Genomic DNA, 12221 nt, shown 5'->3' with positions numbered 1-12221 from the left:
CAAACTATTATATATAGAATGGATAAACAACAAGGTCTTACTGTACAGCACAGGGAACGATATTCAATATCTTGTGATAATCCATAATGGAAAAGAATATGAAAAAGAATATATGTGTATAACTGAGTCACTGTGCTGTACAGAAGAAATCAACACAACATTGTAAATCAACTATACTTGAATAAAATTTTTTTTTTAAAAAAGTAAACTTTCAAGTTTCTGGTTTGAGCACACTGCTCAGTTAAGCTCTTTCCCTCTGGGTCGTCAAAGCAGTTTGGAAAAGCCAGGTGCCTACTTATCTCCGAGCACCTCAAAAGTCGCAAGTAGCACCTTTTCCTCCCTGTATGTCCGGTTTCAGACGCTCACCCGTGTCCACCTGATGGCACATACAAAAGCTAGCTGAGTGACTGCAGCAGCACCGTCTCAAATTAAAATAATTGACCTTCTTACTCTTTTACGCTCATAACCGCCCTTTTCTAGAAGAGACTGACTCCTGAAAAAACAACATAGAATGCACTGAGTCTCACTCAGAACGACGTTAAGGGTCTCGTTAGGAGTCTCCGGCCCTTGCTCCCCGAGAACCTCCTCTCCCAGCTCCTCACCTGAGGCACAGGACGGGGATCCTTGCCCGGGCGAAGCACAGTGACGCAGATCCACAAGACTCAGCGGAAAACGAGCGCCCTCCAATCGAATCTCCCGCGCTTCCTTCCGCCGGAAGTGACGCTATAGCCGTCCTTCCTCAGAGCCAATCAGAAGAAGGAGCCGCCGATGGTGGAGATTTAGCACAACAGCCTGTGAGCTTTTGCGGATGACCGTTTTTGTCAGACAGGGTTTGAAGAAGGTTCTTTACCGATTGGGGGAGCACTAGTACAGTCTGTAAAGTTGGTTTTCGGGTAGCGTTGAGCCAGCTGGGCGTAGGGACCCCAGGAAGGGGTGGGGGTGGGCGGGAGCGCCCCTTGGACCGGGGTTCAGCGGGCTGACTGGAAGGAGAAGCGGACGTGGGTGCTGGGGGAGCCGCGAAGACAAAAGGGGCCTCTGCCGGCTAGGGATGGCACTGCCGGGGTGCGGGGGGAGGGGAAGGCGGGGCTTGAAGCGGTTGCGGGTTGCCGGAAGAAGAAAGGAGGCGTAACGTGGAAGAAGGGCCCTGGATCTAGTGGGATTCCCGGGCGACCTCCGTTGTCGGTGAGGGATGGCCTGTGTGGGCTACACGGAGGTTTGGGGTGACCCACCAACAGAGTACCATAGGAGGTGGTTAGGCTGACATCATGGAGGTGGGGTGCAAAGGAGCCACACTCAGCGGTCTGCGAAGCCAGTGCTCCACCGCCTCCTGAGTGACCTAGTGCAAGTCCCAGCACCTCTCGAGTTTCCTCAGTTTCCTCAGCTATAAATGGGAATAACAATCATACAGGACCCACAAAATAGGTGGGATGGTTGAGTTAGATGAGATGGTGTGCCACTAAGCCTAGTGCTGTAGTGAACCATCAATATATTGTCATGGTACTGCCCACTGGGAAAAAAAGAAAAAGCACACAGTGAGAGTTGTGAGTTAACTTTTATTGGGGACAAAATGAGGACTAGAGCCCGAGAGACAGCATCTCAGATAGCTCTGTGGAGCTGCTCCAAAGAGGTAGGGGGGAAGGTCAGTGTTACATATGATTTTAGTGAAAGGGGGTATGCACAGTCAAGCACACATTTTGGCAGAGGCTAGCTGCTAGTCACAAGGAGCAGATGTCACCATTGATGATCTTAGTGCTTTTCTAGATATGAGAAGATGCAAGAATTTGGGCTCATAAAACCTCCTGAAACTATATCTGAAAGGCCTGACCTGCCAGTTTTTCCCAGAGCACAGAGTGCCTCATTCCTGATCACCCTGAACTCCTTTTAGGGTGTGTTGAAGGTCAAGGCTGCAGTGGCTAGTGACTTAATCCTTGTAGAGGCTGATGGCAAGTACCAATTTTTAGTTGGCTATACTATTATCGATATTATTACTATTATATGGAATTTGTGGAGGACAAGGCTGTGGCAATGGAATTAGAGTGCGACCGGAATAAAGGTGGACTCTAAAGAGGGGATGGTACAAGAGAGAAGTAAAATCTGGTGGCACCTTCTGGGACGGGGACGGGGACGGGGTCTGTATGGCTTGGGCGACCCGGGTTTGTGCGGAGTTGCTGAGGGGCGGGGTGTGGCTTTGGGTTTCCCCCGGGGAGGAGGAGCTTGTCTGCCGCGGGCGGAGCTGCGGGCGGGCCCGGCTCGGGCTGCGCGCATCTGCCAGTCTCCCTTTTACCCTCTCTGCAGCAGCCAGCCTGAGCCATGGGGCGTCGCTCCCTCCTGCTCCTGCTCCTGGCTTTCCTGACTCCTGGGGCCGCCACACCCGTACCGCCGGCCCTGAGGGCCCTCAGCAGCCTGCACTTGTCAACCAGCTTCAGATCCCGTCCCGCTGTTGCCATGAAGTACTCGATTCACTACATCCAACAGAAGGTAAGGGGGAAGGGGTTTGGGGTGGCGGAGCGGGTGGCGAGGACTGGCTTCGTGGTTCCCAGGCACCAGAGCTCACCTGAAATTTCGGACCCCTAATGCCTAGGACTTGTCTGAACTTTGGCTTACACTTTACAGATGGTGGCCCCAGGTCCCCAGTCTGTTTAAATTCTGTCCTCCCATTACCAATGATTTATTATCAGTTCTGGCTCTACACTCTCTTCTGTGATTGGCCACAGCAGTGACTCCAACGCCTTCTGCTTCCAGAGGCTGCCCTAATGAAAACTCCTTTGGCCTCCCGCCAAATTCAAATTATTTAATCCCAACTCTGGCACCTACTTCAAGGTGACAGTCATCCTTTGTCCCAAAGCAGCCCCTAAATTCAAACTTCCAATATCTTATTAGATAATATCTAGTATTTATTCAACCTAAATTACCAGCCTGTTGTCTCATGTTCAGCTCAGAGTTGATTTTGTAGACCTTTTTAAATTTTTTTATTTTTTAAAAATAATTATTTTATTTTTGGCTGTGTTGAGTCTTCGTTGCTGCATGCGGGCTCTCTCTAGTGATGGCGAGCGGGGGCTACTCTTTGTTGTGGTGCGCGGGCGTCTCATTTCGGTGGCTTCTCTTGTTGTGGAGCATGGGCTCTAGGTGCGCGGGCTTCAGTAGTTGTGGCACGTGGGCTCAGTAGTTGTGGCTCGCGGGCTCTGGAGCGCAGGCTCAGTAGCTGTGGCACACGGGCTTAGTTGCTTTGCGGCATGTGGGATCTTCCCAGACCAGGGCTCGAACCCGTGTCCCCTGTGTTGGCAGGCGGATTCTCAACCACTGCGCCACCAGGGAAGCCCTGTGTAGCCCTTTTATTAAGAGTTTTTAACCTTCCCTATTCTCCGTGAAACTGAACATATATGTAGCTCACACTTGTAAAAGAAGTTGTAGGATTTTCTCAAGATTTGGGGAGGGGGGTGGAGGTGAGCATCTCTATAGTTCTGAAGCCTGAGTTTAGGGGTTTAAGGTAGGCATAATGCCTTTGTGCTTGGCTGAAGCATGAGGTAGGTATTCCCTGAGAAGCCTGGATGAAGAAGTACATCCTGTGTAAAATGACAGGATCCCTTACAGTTCTGTATTTCTGGGAGCCTGTGAAAAGATAGGCAAAGATTTGGGAAAGGTTGGGATTAGAAGTGCAAGAGTCTGAGGTTTGGCTTTAGGAGTCAAATAGACCAGGATTCCAATCTACTACCTCTGTGACCTTGGGAAGTTTCAAGTACTTCTCTGTGCGCAATTTCTAGATCTCCAGAGGATTTGGTGATGGTTAAATGAGAGCAGATCACATGTCCCTAGCAGAGTATCTGGCCTCAAGTAGGCACTTATTAAACTCATGGTTACTGACCTATGAATTCTGAATAGGAATTTGAGATAGAGGGATGGTGTGAACTTATAGAATAATTTCTAAGAAATTGTTTTTAACCCAGAAATTTAGAGATTATGAGGAAAAGAAAGCATTCTAGTTTTAGCAGGAGTACTAGGAAACAGGGGTCTTTTTCTTAGGCAACTCTCTAGGCTACAGTTTCCTCATTTGTAAATTGAGAGATCTGGACAAGGACCAGTGTGTTTCACATTTTACTGAGGAAAATTAAGGGCTCTTTATGGAGCTGTCTCAAAGGGATGGGGAAGGCCCAAGTGGAATCCCAAGTTAGGGTACCCCAGAACTCCCTCTCTCCCTGACCTCTTTCAGCCTGAACTTTATGTTTTTATCTGTTTTATATACTGGGATATTGCAGAGTCCCATAATTAAAGTGAAATTGAAGGGGAACTATTGGAATGAAGATCTCTACAATCCTTTTAGGAATGATGAGAGAGAACTATCAGCAGAAAAGCGGGGTAGGGAATGAAAGGGTAGAAGAGACTGAATGATCTCTTAGGTCCTAATTTATATTCCTTCACTGTGGATTCCTTTCTTGACCACTTCACTCTTTAGATATATAAGTTGAGGCCAGTTCTTTTTCCATTTTTGGTGATTTATAAGATCTGGCCTTAGCCATGTTTTGCCCTCTGGCTTATATTTAGTTCATATTTTAGGACACAGATTCTACAAATGTTTTATTACCATGATAATTTTCTTTACATCAACTCCAATTGAGTTTTATTTCATTTTTTTGAGAAAAACTTTCACATATATATTTGTTGCATAATAATGGTTTTATAGTAATTGCCAACTTTTCTGGACCATAGATTTTTAGTTGGGACTGAAAAGTATGTGTAAACTCAACTTTAATTTTTTTAGTTAGAGCACATGAAATACTTTTATGCCTTTTAATAATAAACAATTATTATTATAACTAAGGTTTAGTTTTTTTATTTTTATTTTTTTTTGCGGTATGCAGGCCTCTCACTGTTGTGGCCTCTCCCGTTGCGGAGCACAGGCTCCGGACGCGCAGGCTCAGCGGCCATGGCTCACGGGCCCAGCCGCTCTGCAGCATGTGGGAACTTCCCGGACCGGGGCATGAACCCGTGTCCCCTGCATTGGCAGGCGGACTCTCAACCCCTGTGCCACCAGGGAAGCCCCTAAGGTGTAGTTTTTATTCAAGGTTTAATTTTCATCAAACATTATAATAATTTTATTTATCTGTGGTTATATCTGTCCAGCTGACCAAGCGATTCCCAGCTGTCCTTATATGCACATAAGCTCCATGAATGGTCTTGGTAAAAAAGCTGAGCCCTCCTTCATAACTCTGATTACTTGCAGAATGAAGGGCCAAGTCCTTGGTATTGTTCCTCATTTCATAACCCCAGCTGGTCTTTCAGCTTCATATCCTGCCATAGGCCCCCGCCTCCCCGCGCCTTCCCTGTACACGTATACTTTTAGCAACATAGAACATAGAATTGAAGTTGACTGTGTCAGAAATTGTGTCTGGAATACCATCCCTCTTCTCCGCTAGTTAAACTCATACCTGTATCCCAGCTGAAATGTCACCTCTTCTGTCTGGAATACCATCCGTCTTCTCCGCTAGTTAAACTCATACCTCTATCCCAGTTGAAATGTCAACTTTCTTGACTTTAGTTGGTCTTTTTTCACATGTACTATTTTGTATGTGTCTCCTCAGCTAGATAGCACTGTCCAGTACCCAGAAGAGCCCATAAAAATATAAAGTACAAAATAAATATTTGTTGAGGGAGTGAATGGATGACTATCCAATGAAAACCCAAACAAAGCAAAGTCTACCATTATTTAATTGACACAAATCATTTTTTGTTTATTTTTCTTTTTATCTTTTAATTCTGTTCTTTACCAATTATATTTCCTCTTCTTTCAGCGTCTTCAAATGTTGTTGATTTAGTAGGAATATTTGATATCTTTTATCCAAAATAACTGAATCAGGAGACCAGACAAAGGATAAGCACATCACTCGGGCACATCAAGGCTCTGGGTACATGTGTGATGCCAGTGTTGTAAAAGGCTCCTTGGGATGCATGGCTTGTGGTTATGAGGTTTCCCTGCTCTTCATTACCCTCCTACTCCCACCCGAGCCCCTCTGACTGGAATGTGAATTCTGAGGGCATTTTACTATGTGATGTAGTGAGGAAGGAGAATGGGTCCTTTCAGGCTGTCATTTTCCTCACTGGTGAAAGTAGAAATCAGTGTTTACTGAATTAGTCAGGGTTCTCTAGAGAAACAGAATCAATAGGGGTGTGTGTGTGTGTGTGTGTGTGTGTGTGTGTGTGTGTGTGTGTGTGTTTATGTATATCTTTCTCCACAGAGGGAGATTGATTAATTTTAAGAACTTGGTTCATATGATTGGTGAGCCTTGTAAGTCCAAAATCTGCAGGGTTGGCCAGTGGGCTGGAGACCCAGGGAAGAGTTGCAGTTTGAATCCAAAGGCAGTCAGTTTGCATAATTCCTTGCTCAGGAGAGGTCAGTCTTTTTTTTTTTTTTTTTGGCGGTACGCGGGCCTCTCACTGTTGTGGCCTCTCCCGTTGCAGAGCACAGGCTCCGGACGCGCAGGCTCAGCGGCCATGGCTCACGGGCCCAGCCGCTCCGTGGCATGTGGGATCTTCCCGGACCGGGGCACGAACCCGTGTCCCCTGCATCGGCAGGCAGACTCTCAACCACTGCGCCACCAGGGAAGCCCCAGTCTTTTTTACTATTTGGGCCTTCACCTGACTGGATGAGACCCACCCACGTTATGAAGGGTGAAGCTGCTATACTCGAAGTCCACTGATTTAAATGTTAATCCCATCCAAAAAACATCTTCACAGAAACATCTAGAATGTTTGACTCTTTTGGGCACCATGGCTCAGCTGAGTTGACATGTAAAATTCACCATTACATCTACCAAGGTTGTTGCGAGGGTTAAATATGGTAATTCAGGAAAGCACATGCATGGTGCCTGGAACATTAGGAAATTAAGGAACTTAATAGAGTAAATGCTGGTTCCTCCCCTGCTCTCTCTTAAAACCACATTCTCCGTAGTGCTATACCTTTCAGGTTGATCCAGATGCTGACAGTTGTGGTAATGTCTGTTCTAGAAACCTAGTGGTCAGTCATCTACACTCAACTATTCTTATTTAACTACTGAACAGTGTTTATGTGAGAGCTCTGCATCTTGGCCCAGCATTGAACTCATGGCTGCTGACTCCTGCAGGGCCTTCCCACAGCTCCTTCCTTATCTACTGTGAGATCATCACAGTGGACTAAGCTATTTTGATTTATGTATGTCCCTTACAGTTCTACTTTCAATTCCTTTTCTGGGTTTCCCTTTCTTGTCATGGTGGCCCTGATGTCTAGTAAAACGGAGCTGTGTCAGGCCTCTTGGAAGGGCCTATTGCTTTTTCTTTTCCTTGTCCTCTTTTCATTTTTCCCTTCTTCTCTTTTTCTTATTGGTTCATCTGTTGATGGCCTTCCCCTGAGGCCTGGAGCATACCGTCACAAATATTATGTGAATTCTGAACTGATTTCTGTTTTTGCTCACAGAATCATTGTCAGAAGGGGTCATTGTAGTCCACCCCTTAGATATGATGAATTGACTGTGATCAAAATTATGGAGGGTTAAGAACTTGATAGAACTTGAATACCATACAGGTTTGAGAATGAATTCTGTTTCTAACACTACCTGAGTAACTTCAGACAAGTTGCTCTGAGCCTCCATTTTTATAATCAGCCAAATAGGGATAATTATACTACTCATCTCACAGACTTCTTGTGAAATGAGCTGATATGTGTAAAGTGCTTATCAGGCACAGTTTAGATCACTTGGTAAACACTCAATAAATGGTAAATGTTATTTTTATTTTATCTTGCAGTTTCTTAATATGGCTTTTAACTTACCTCCTCTCCACTCAGAATAAAATATTTAAGTCATTCCTTGTCATACCTAAAATAATTATTCTTGAAAATATGAAAATCTTTGTGAATTCTTTTCTGTTACATAAGTAGTACATATGTGTCTTTTTACCAGTGGGATATAATATAGTACACTTGTAAATAAGGCATAGAAATTAATTGTTTTCCTCACTTGAAATCATTTTCTTTCACATAAGACTGATATATAAAGAAAGTCATCTGAAGCTATTTCTATTTTTTTTCTATGCTATTTTGAGTTTTGGTAAATTGTGGAGGGGAAAATATATGATAATAAATGTATCCTTTTAGGTTTTTGCAAATACCATCTCTTCTTGATAATAATACTAAATCTAACCTGTCTTTCTGATAGAAGAGTTTTGAATATTTTATCAGTTAATGATAAAATGTAATTTCAGCAAAAATTTTAGATTTTGTACTGTCATGTTTGTATCCATCAGCATACAGGGACTTTGTGCTTTAGCCACATAAAACACATTTTCAAAATTTGAGTGCTAGTATCAGCCCTGCCACTAACTTGTGTTAATATTGATACCTTGGGCAAATTGCTTCGCTCTAGATCTCAGTGTACTAATATGTAAGATAAGAAGATTAGATCTGCTGATCTCTGATGCATCTGTAATTCTGTTCACAACTGCCTCCTGTCTATAGGGCATTATATCAGGAGCTGTGGAGATGTACGCACAAGTTCTATTTTTTGCCCTACCCATTAATTGCCTTTGGTAAATCAGACCTAAACAATTTTTCCATGTCAACTTTGAATAAGATACAGACTCAAATCATGTAAAATGTTTTTTAAATTAAAAATTAGCTCTCCTGGGCTTCCCTGGTGGCACAGTGGTTGAGAGTCTGCCTGCCGATGCAGGAGACACGGGTTCGTGCCCCGGTCCGGGAAGATCCCACATGCTGCGGAGTGTCTGGGCCCGTGAGCCATGGCCGCTGAGCCTGCGCGTCTGGAGCCTGTGCTCCGCAATGGGAGAGGCCACAACAGTGAGAGGCCTGCGTACCGCAAAAAAAAAAAAAAAAAAAAAAAATTAGCTCTCCCACTGATACCATATTTATAACATAGAACATTGTATTTATGTTTATGATTTTAAAGTTTGCTTGGTTGAAGGTGGATTGGAGAAGAAAGAAGAATCAGAGGTAAGAAGAATAACTGATGATATGTGTTATTTGTTTTCCTTCCCAGTGCCTTGCATGGTACCCTCTACATAGTATTTCTTAATAAAGATTTTTTGAATAGAAAAAATTGGCTATAAATTAAAATGAATATGGAGTAAGGGGGGAGAGTAAATTGAAATATGCAGTGCATAAGTGTCTAATGCATTAATAATAATAATAATCTGCTACCATTTATTGAAATATTTATATGCTCTAGATACTGTGCTAAATACTTAATAGACGTTCACTTATTTAATCCCTATAGCCATCCTACAAGGTAGATGCTATTATTGTCCAGCTTTATAGGTGAGAGAACTATCATACAGAGAGGTTAAGTTACATGTTCAAGGTAAACCACTTATCTGTACCATTTTGTTTTTCTAAAAATAAACTCATGAGTTCTAAAATGAATGTCATTACCCTGCTTGTTGTAGTAAGCAGGATAGGCTAGGTTGTGCTGCAGTAACAAAACTCCAAAATTTCAGTGATTTAACCCAATAGAAATTTGTGGCTCACAGTGTATTTCCATTCAGGTGAGCAGAGGGTTCTGCTCATTACATTCACTTAGAGACTGAGGGTCTGATAGAGGCTTCCTCTCAATTTATGCTTTCACGATCAATGTAGCAGTGGAGAAAGAACATAGAAGGCTTCTGCTAGCATGTAAATGCTCCAGCCTGGAAATGATAGGTCACTTCCTTTCATAAGTCATTGGCCAGAACAGGTTACATTGCTTTCTCTAACCACAGGGTGGGGAGACAAAAAGTATTGACTCTGGAGTGCCTAGAAGGAGAGAAGGCACTAAAGACTGCCATACTTAATCAGTCACTTACTCACCTACCCATCCACTTACTCAATGTTTATCTAATTCCTTTTGTATTTCAAGCACCAGGCTAGGTCCTGGGGAGGCAGAGATGATTACATCCTGGAGGACTTCACATTACATTTTTTGACCATTCCAATAGCACATACTTAAGTTGTATCTGAAAAATATGGAAAAGCACTAATAAATTTGTAATGTCTTAGCATTTATTTGATGTTACGGAAAAACCCGAACGAACATTTTGGCCAACCCAATATATGGCTGCAGCTCACAGATTGCTTCAAAAAATAGCCCTAAAGTGAGGCTGGTCTACTTAGTATTTTCTTGCTCAGCTTACCATCATCATATATATATACATATACACATATATGTACACATTGAAGCACATAATAAAAAAGGGAATTAATTTATTCATATTGTCATTCAGTAATTAAAAATAATTGTTTTGGGGCTTCCCTGGTGGCGCAGTAGTTGAGAGTCCGCCTGCCGATTCAGGGGACACGGGTTCGTGCCCCGGTCCGGGAAGATCCCACATGCCATGGAGCAGCTGGGCCCGTGAGCTATGGTAGCTGAGCCTGTGCGTCCGGAGCCTGTGCTCTGCAACGGGAGAGGCCACAGCAGTGAGAGGCCCGCGTACCGCAAAAAAAAAAAAAAAAATAATTGTTTTGCTTTTTTTTTTTTAATAAAAGAAACAATATATAGATTTATACAAAAAATCTTACTTGTGCTTTGTAGGTATTATATAATTGTCCATCAAAACAGGAAAATTCTGCATTGATAATATATATTTTATTGGGGAATATATAAAAATCTTTTTTTCTTCTAGTTCACAATTTAAGAAAAGTCCTAGTTATTGTTTATGAGCAGCGAACAATGAAATTTATTGATTATCTAATCTGGGCCAGATATTATGCTAAAATCTTTTACATGCTGGTTAATTATTACAATCACTTTTAAAAATAGATGGCTTCATTGAGGTTCATATAGGCTAAATGTCTCGATCAAGCTATTAAGGGAGAATATTGTGAGTTATATTTTAATCTGTTGCTTCCAAGATCTATGACCTTTCATTCAGTTGACACCATGATGCCTCTATGTTGTAAGCAGTAGTAACAAAACTCACATCTCTGTATCTATTTATATTCCACATTCAGTCTTTACAACAATCCTGTGAGGTAGATATCATCCTCATTTTTAGATGTGAAACTACCAAGGTTCAAAAAGATCAAAGAAGGAAACATCCAAAATATCCTACTTGTAAATCTACTGGTTTTTGACTGTAAATATATCATTGTAAGTGATTTGTGGTGTATCCATTAAATGGAATATTATTACCTGTTAAAAATGATGGTCTTGAAGTATATCTGATGATGTGGAAAAATAGTCATGAATTAATGATGTGAAAAAAACAAAATGGAAAACTGAATGTACAATGTATTTCCAGATTCATTTACTCAATTTTTTTTAAGTGCCTACTATGTGCCAGGCACTATTCTAGGCAGTGGGGAAAGAGCATTAAAAGCATTGGGAAGAGCAAGTACAAAAACCATGAGGTAGGTGTGTGCCTGATGGGAAAAACTGCAAGGAGGCCAGTATGGCTGGAGGGATGTGCCCAAGGGAGAGAGTAGTAGGGGATGAGGACAGTGAGGAGGAGAGAGAATGTACATACTCCTCTAGTAGAGAAGGAAGGCAAATGAACTAGGGAAATAGAGTTTGACTGCAGGGCCGTTGTGAAGTCTCATGCAAGTTAGTAAGACCACATGACATGGCTGTATGTTTCTATAGCTACATTCAGTTTCTTGGGTATGGGTGTGGGGTTGGTGGAGAATTCTTTTCAACTAGGATTTTGCCCTTTTGCCAAATGAGTAAAACAAAATGAGAGAGAGACATGGAAGCTGAGGGGTGTATGCAAAGGATTTAAGCCAAGTAGGGAGGTGAGTGAGGATGGGGTGAGGGACAGTGAAAAGGTGGATAATGTGAGGTTGAAGGATTTGGAGAATCATAGTAGAAGAGGGAATGAGCTGGAAAGATAGAGGAAGTAGAATGCTTAAAATTGAGGGTGTGGCAGGATTACAGTTACTGGGAGTGACAAGGTCTAGGGTTTGACCATGGGTTAGTGACCAAGGTAGGTGAAGGACAAGGTCCTTGGGGGAGAGGAGCAAAAGGAACTAAAGGGCCAAGATACTGAAGTCACTAAGAGTTTTTTTTTTTTTTTTTAGTAAGTATTTATTTATTTATTTATTTATTTTTGGCTGTGTTGGGTCTTCATTTCTGTGCGAGGGCCTTCTCTAGTTGCGGCAAGCAGGGGCTACTCTTCATCACAGTGCGCGGGCCTCTCACTATCACTGCCTCTCTCATTGCGGAGCACAGGCTCCAGACACGCAGGCTCAGTAGTTGTGGCTCACGGGC

General features: G+C 42.9%; 2 protein-coding genes across 12 annotated transcripts in view; one reads left to right on the top strand and one right to left on the bottom strand.

The window, feature by feature from the left end:
* The window catches only part of DDIAS (DNA damage induced apoptosis suppressor), a 35765-nt gene extending 35062 nt beyond the window's left edge, over window positions 1-703 (bottom strand). For 2 of the 9 annotated variants that reach the window (XM_079929369.1, XM_079929374.1), the window contains exons 1-2: window positions 603-703; window positions 331-493 (exon numbers count right to left, since the gene is read on the bottom strand). The gene's annotated coding sequence lies outside the window, so the exon portion shown is untranslated. Of the gene's footprint in view, window positions 1-309; window positions 494-602 lie in introns of all 9 variants that reach the window. The other 7 variants (XM_079929371.1, XM_079929375.1, XM_079929373.1 and 4 more) reach the window with 5 other exon arrangements.
* A 56-nt stretch (window positions 704-759) lies between these two features.
* PRCP (prolylcarboxypeptidase) overlaps window positions 760-12221 on the top strand; it is a 71485-nt gene continuing 60023 nt past the window's right edge. For 2 of the 3 annotated variants that reach the window (XM_079929994.1, XM_079929995.1), the window contains exons 1-2: window positions 760-794; window positions 2296-2478. In XM_079929994.1, the coding sequence (XP_079786120.1) occupies window positions 2311-2478 (168 nt within the window). In that variant the 5' untranslated portion in view covers window positions 760-794; window positions 2296-2310. Of the gene's footprint in view, window positions 795-1122; window positions 1183-2295; window positions 2479-12221 lie in introns of those variants that run through there. The other variant, XM_079929993.1, reaches the window with a different exon arrangement.

Source organism: Stenella coeruleoalba, assembly GCF_951394435.1.
Source record: "Stenella coeruleoalba genome assembly, chromosome: 8".
Taxonomy (NCBI): Eukaryota; Metazoa; Chordata; class Mammalia; order Artiodactyla; family Delphinidae; genus Stenella; species Stenella coeruleoalba.
Note: the sequence above shows the minus strand (reverse complement) of the source record. Positions and strands in the feature narration are given on the sequence as shown.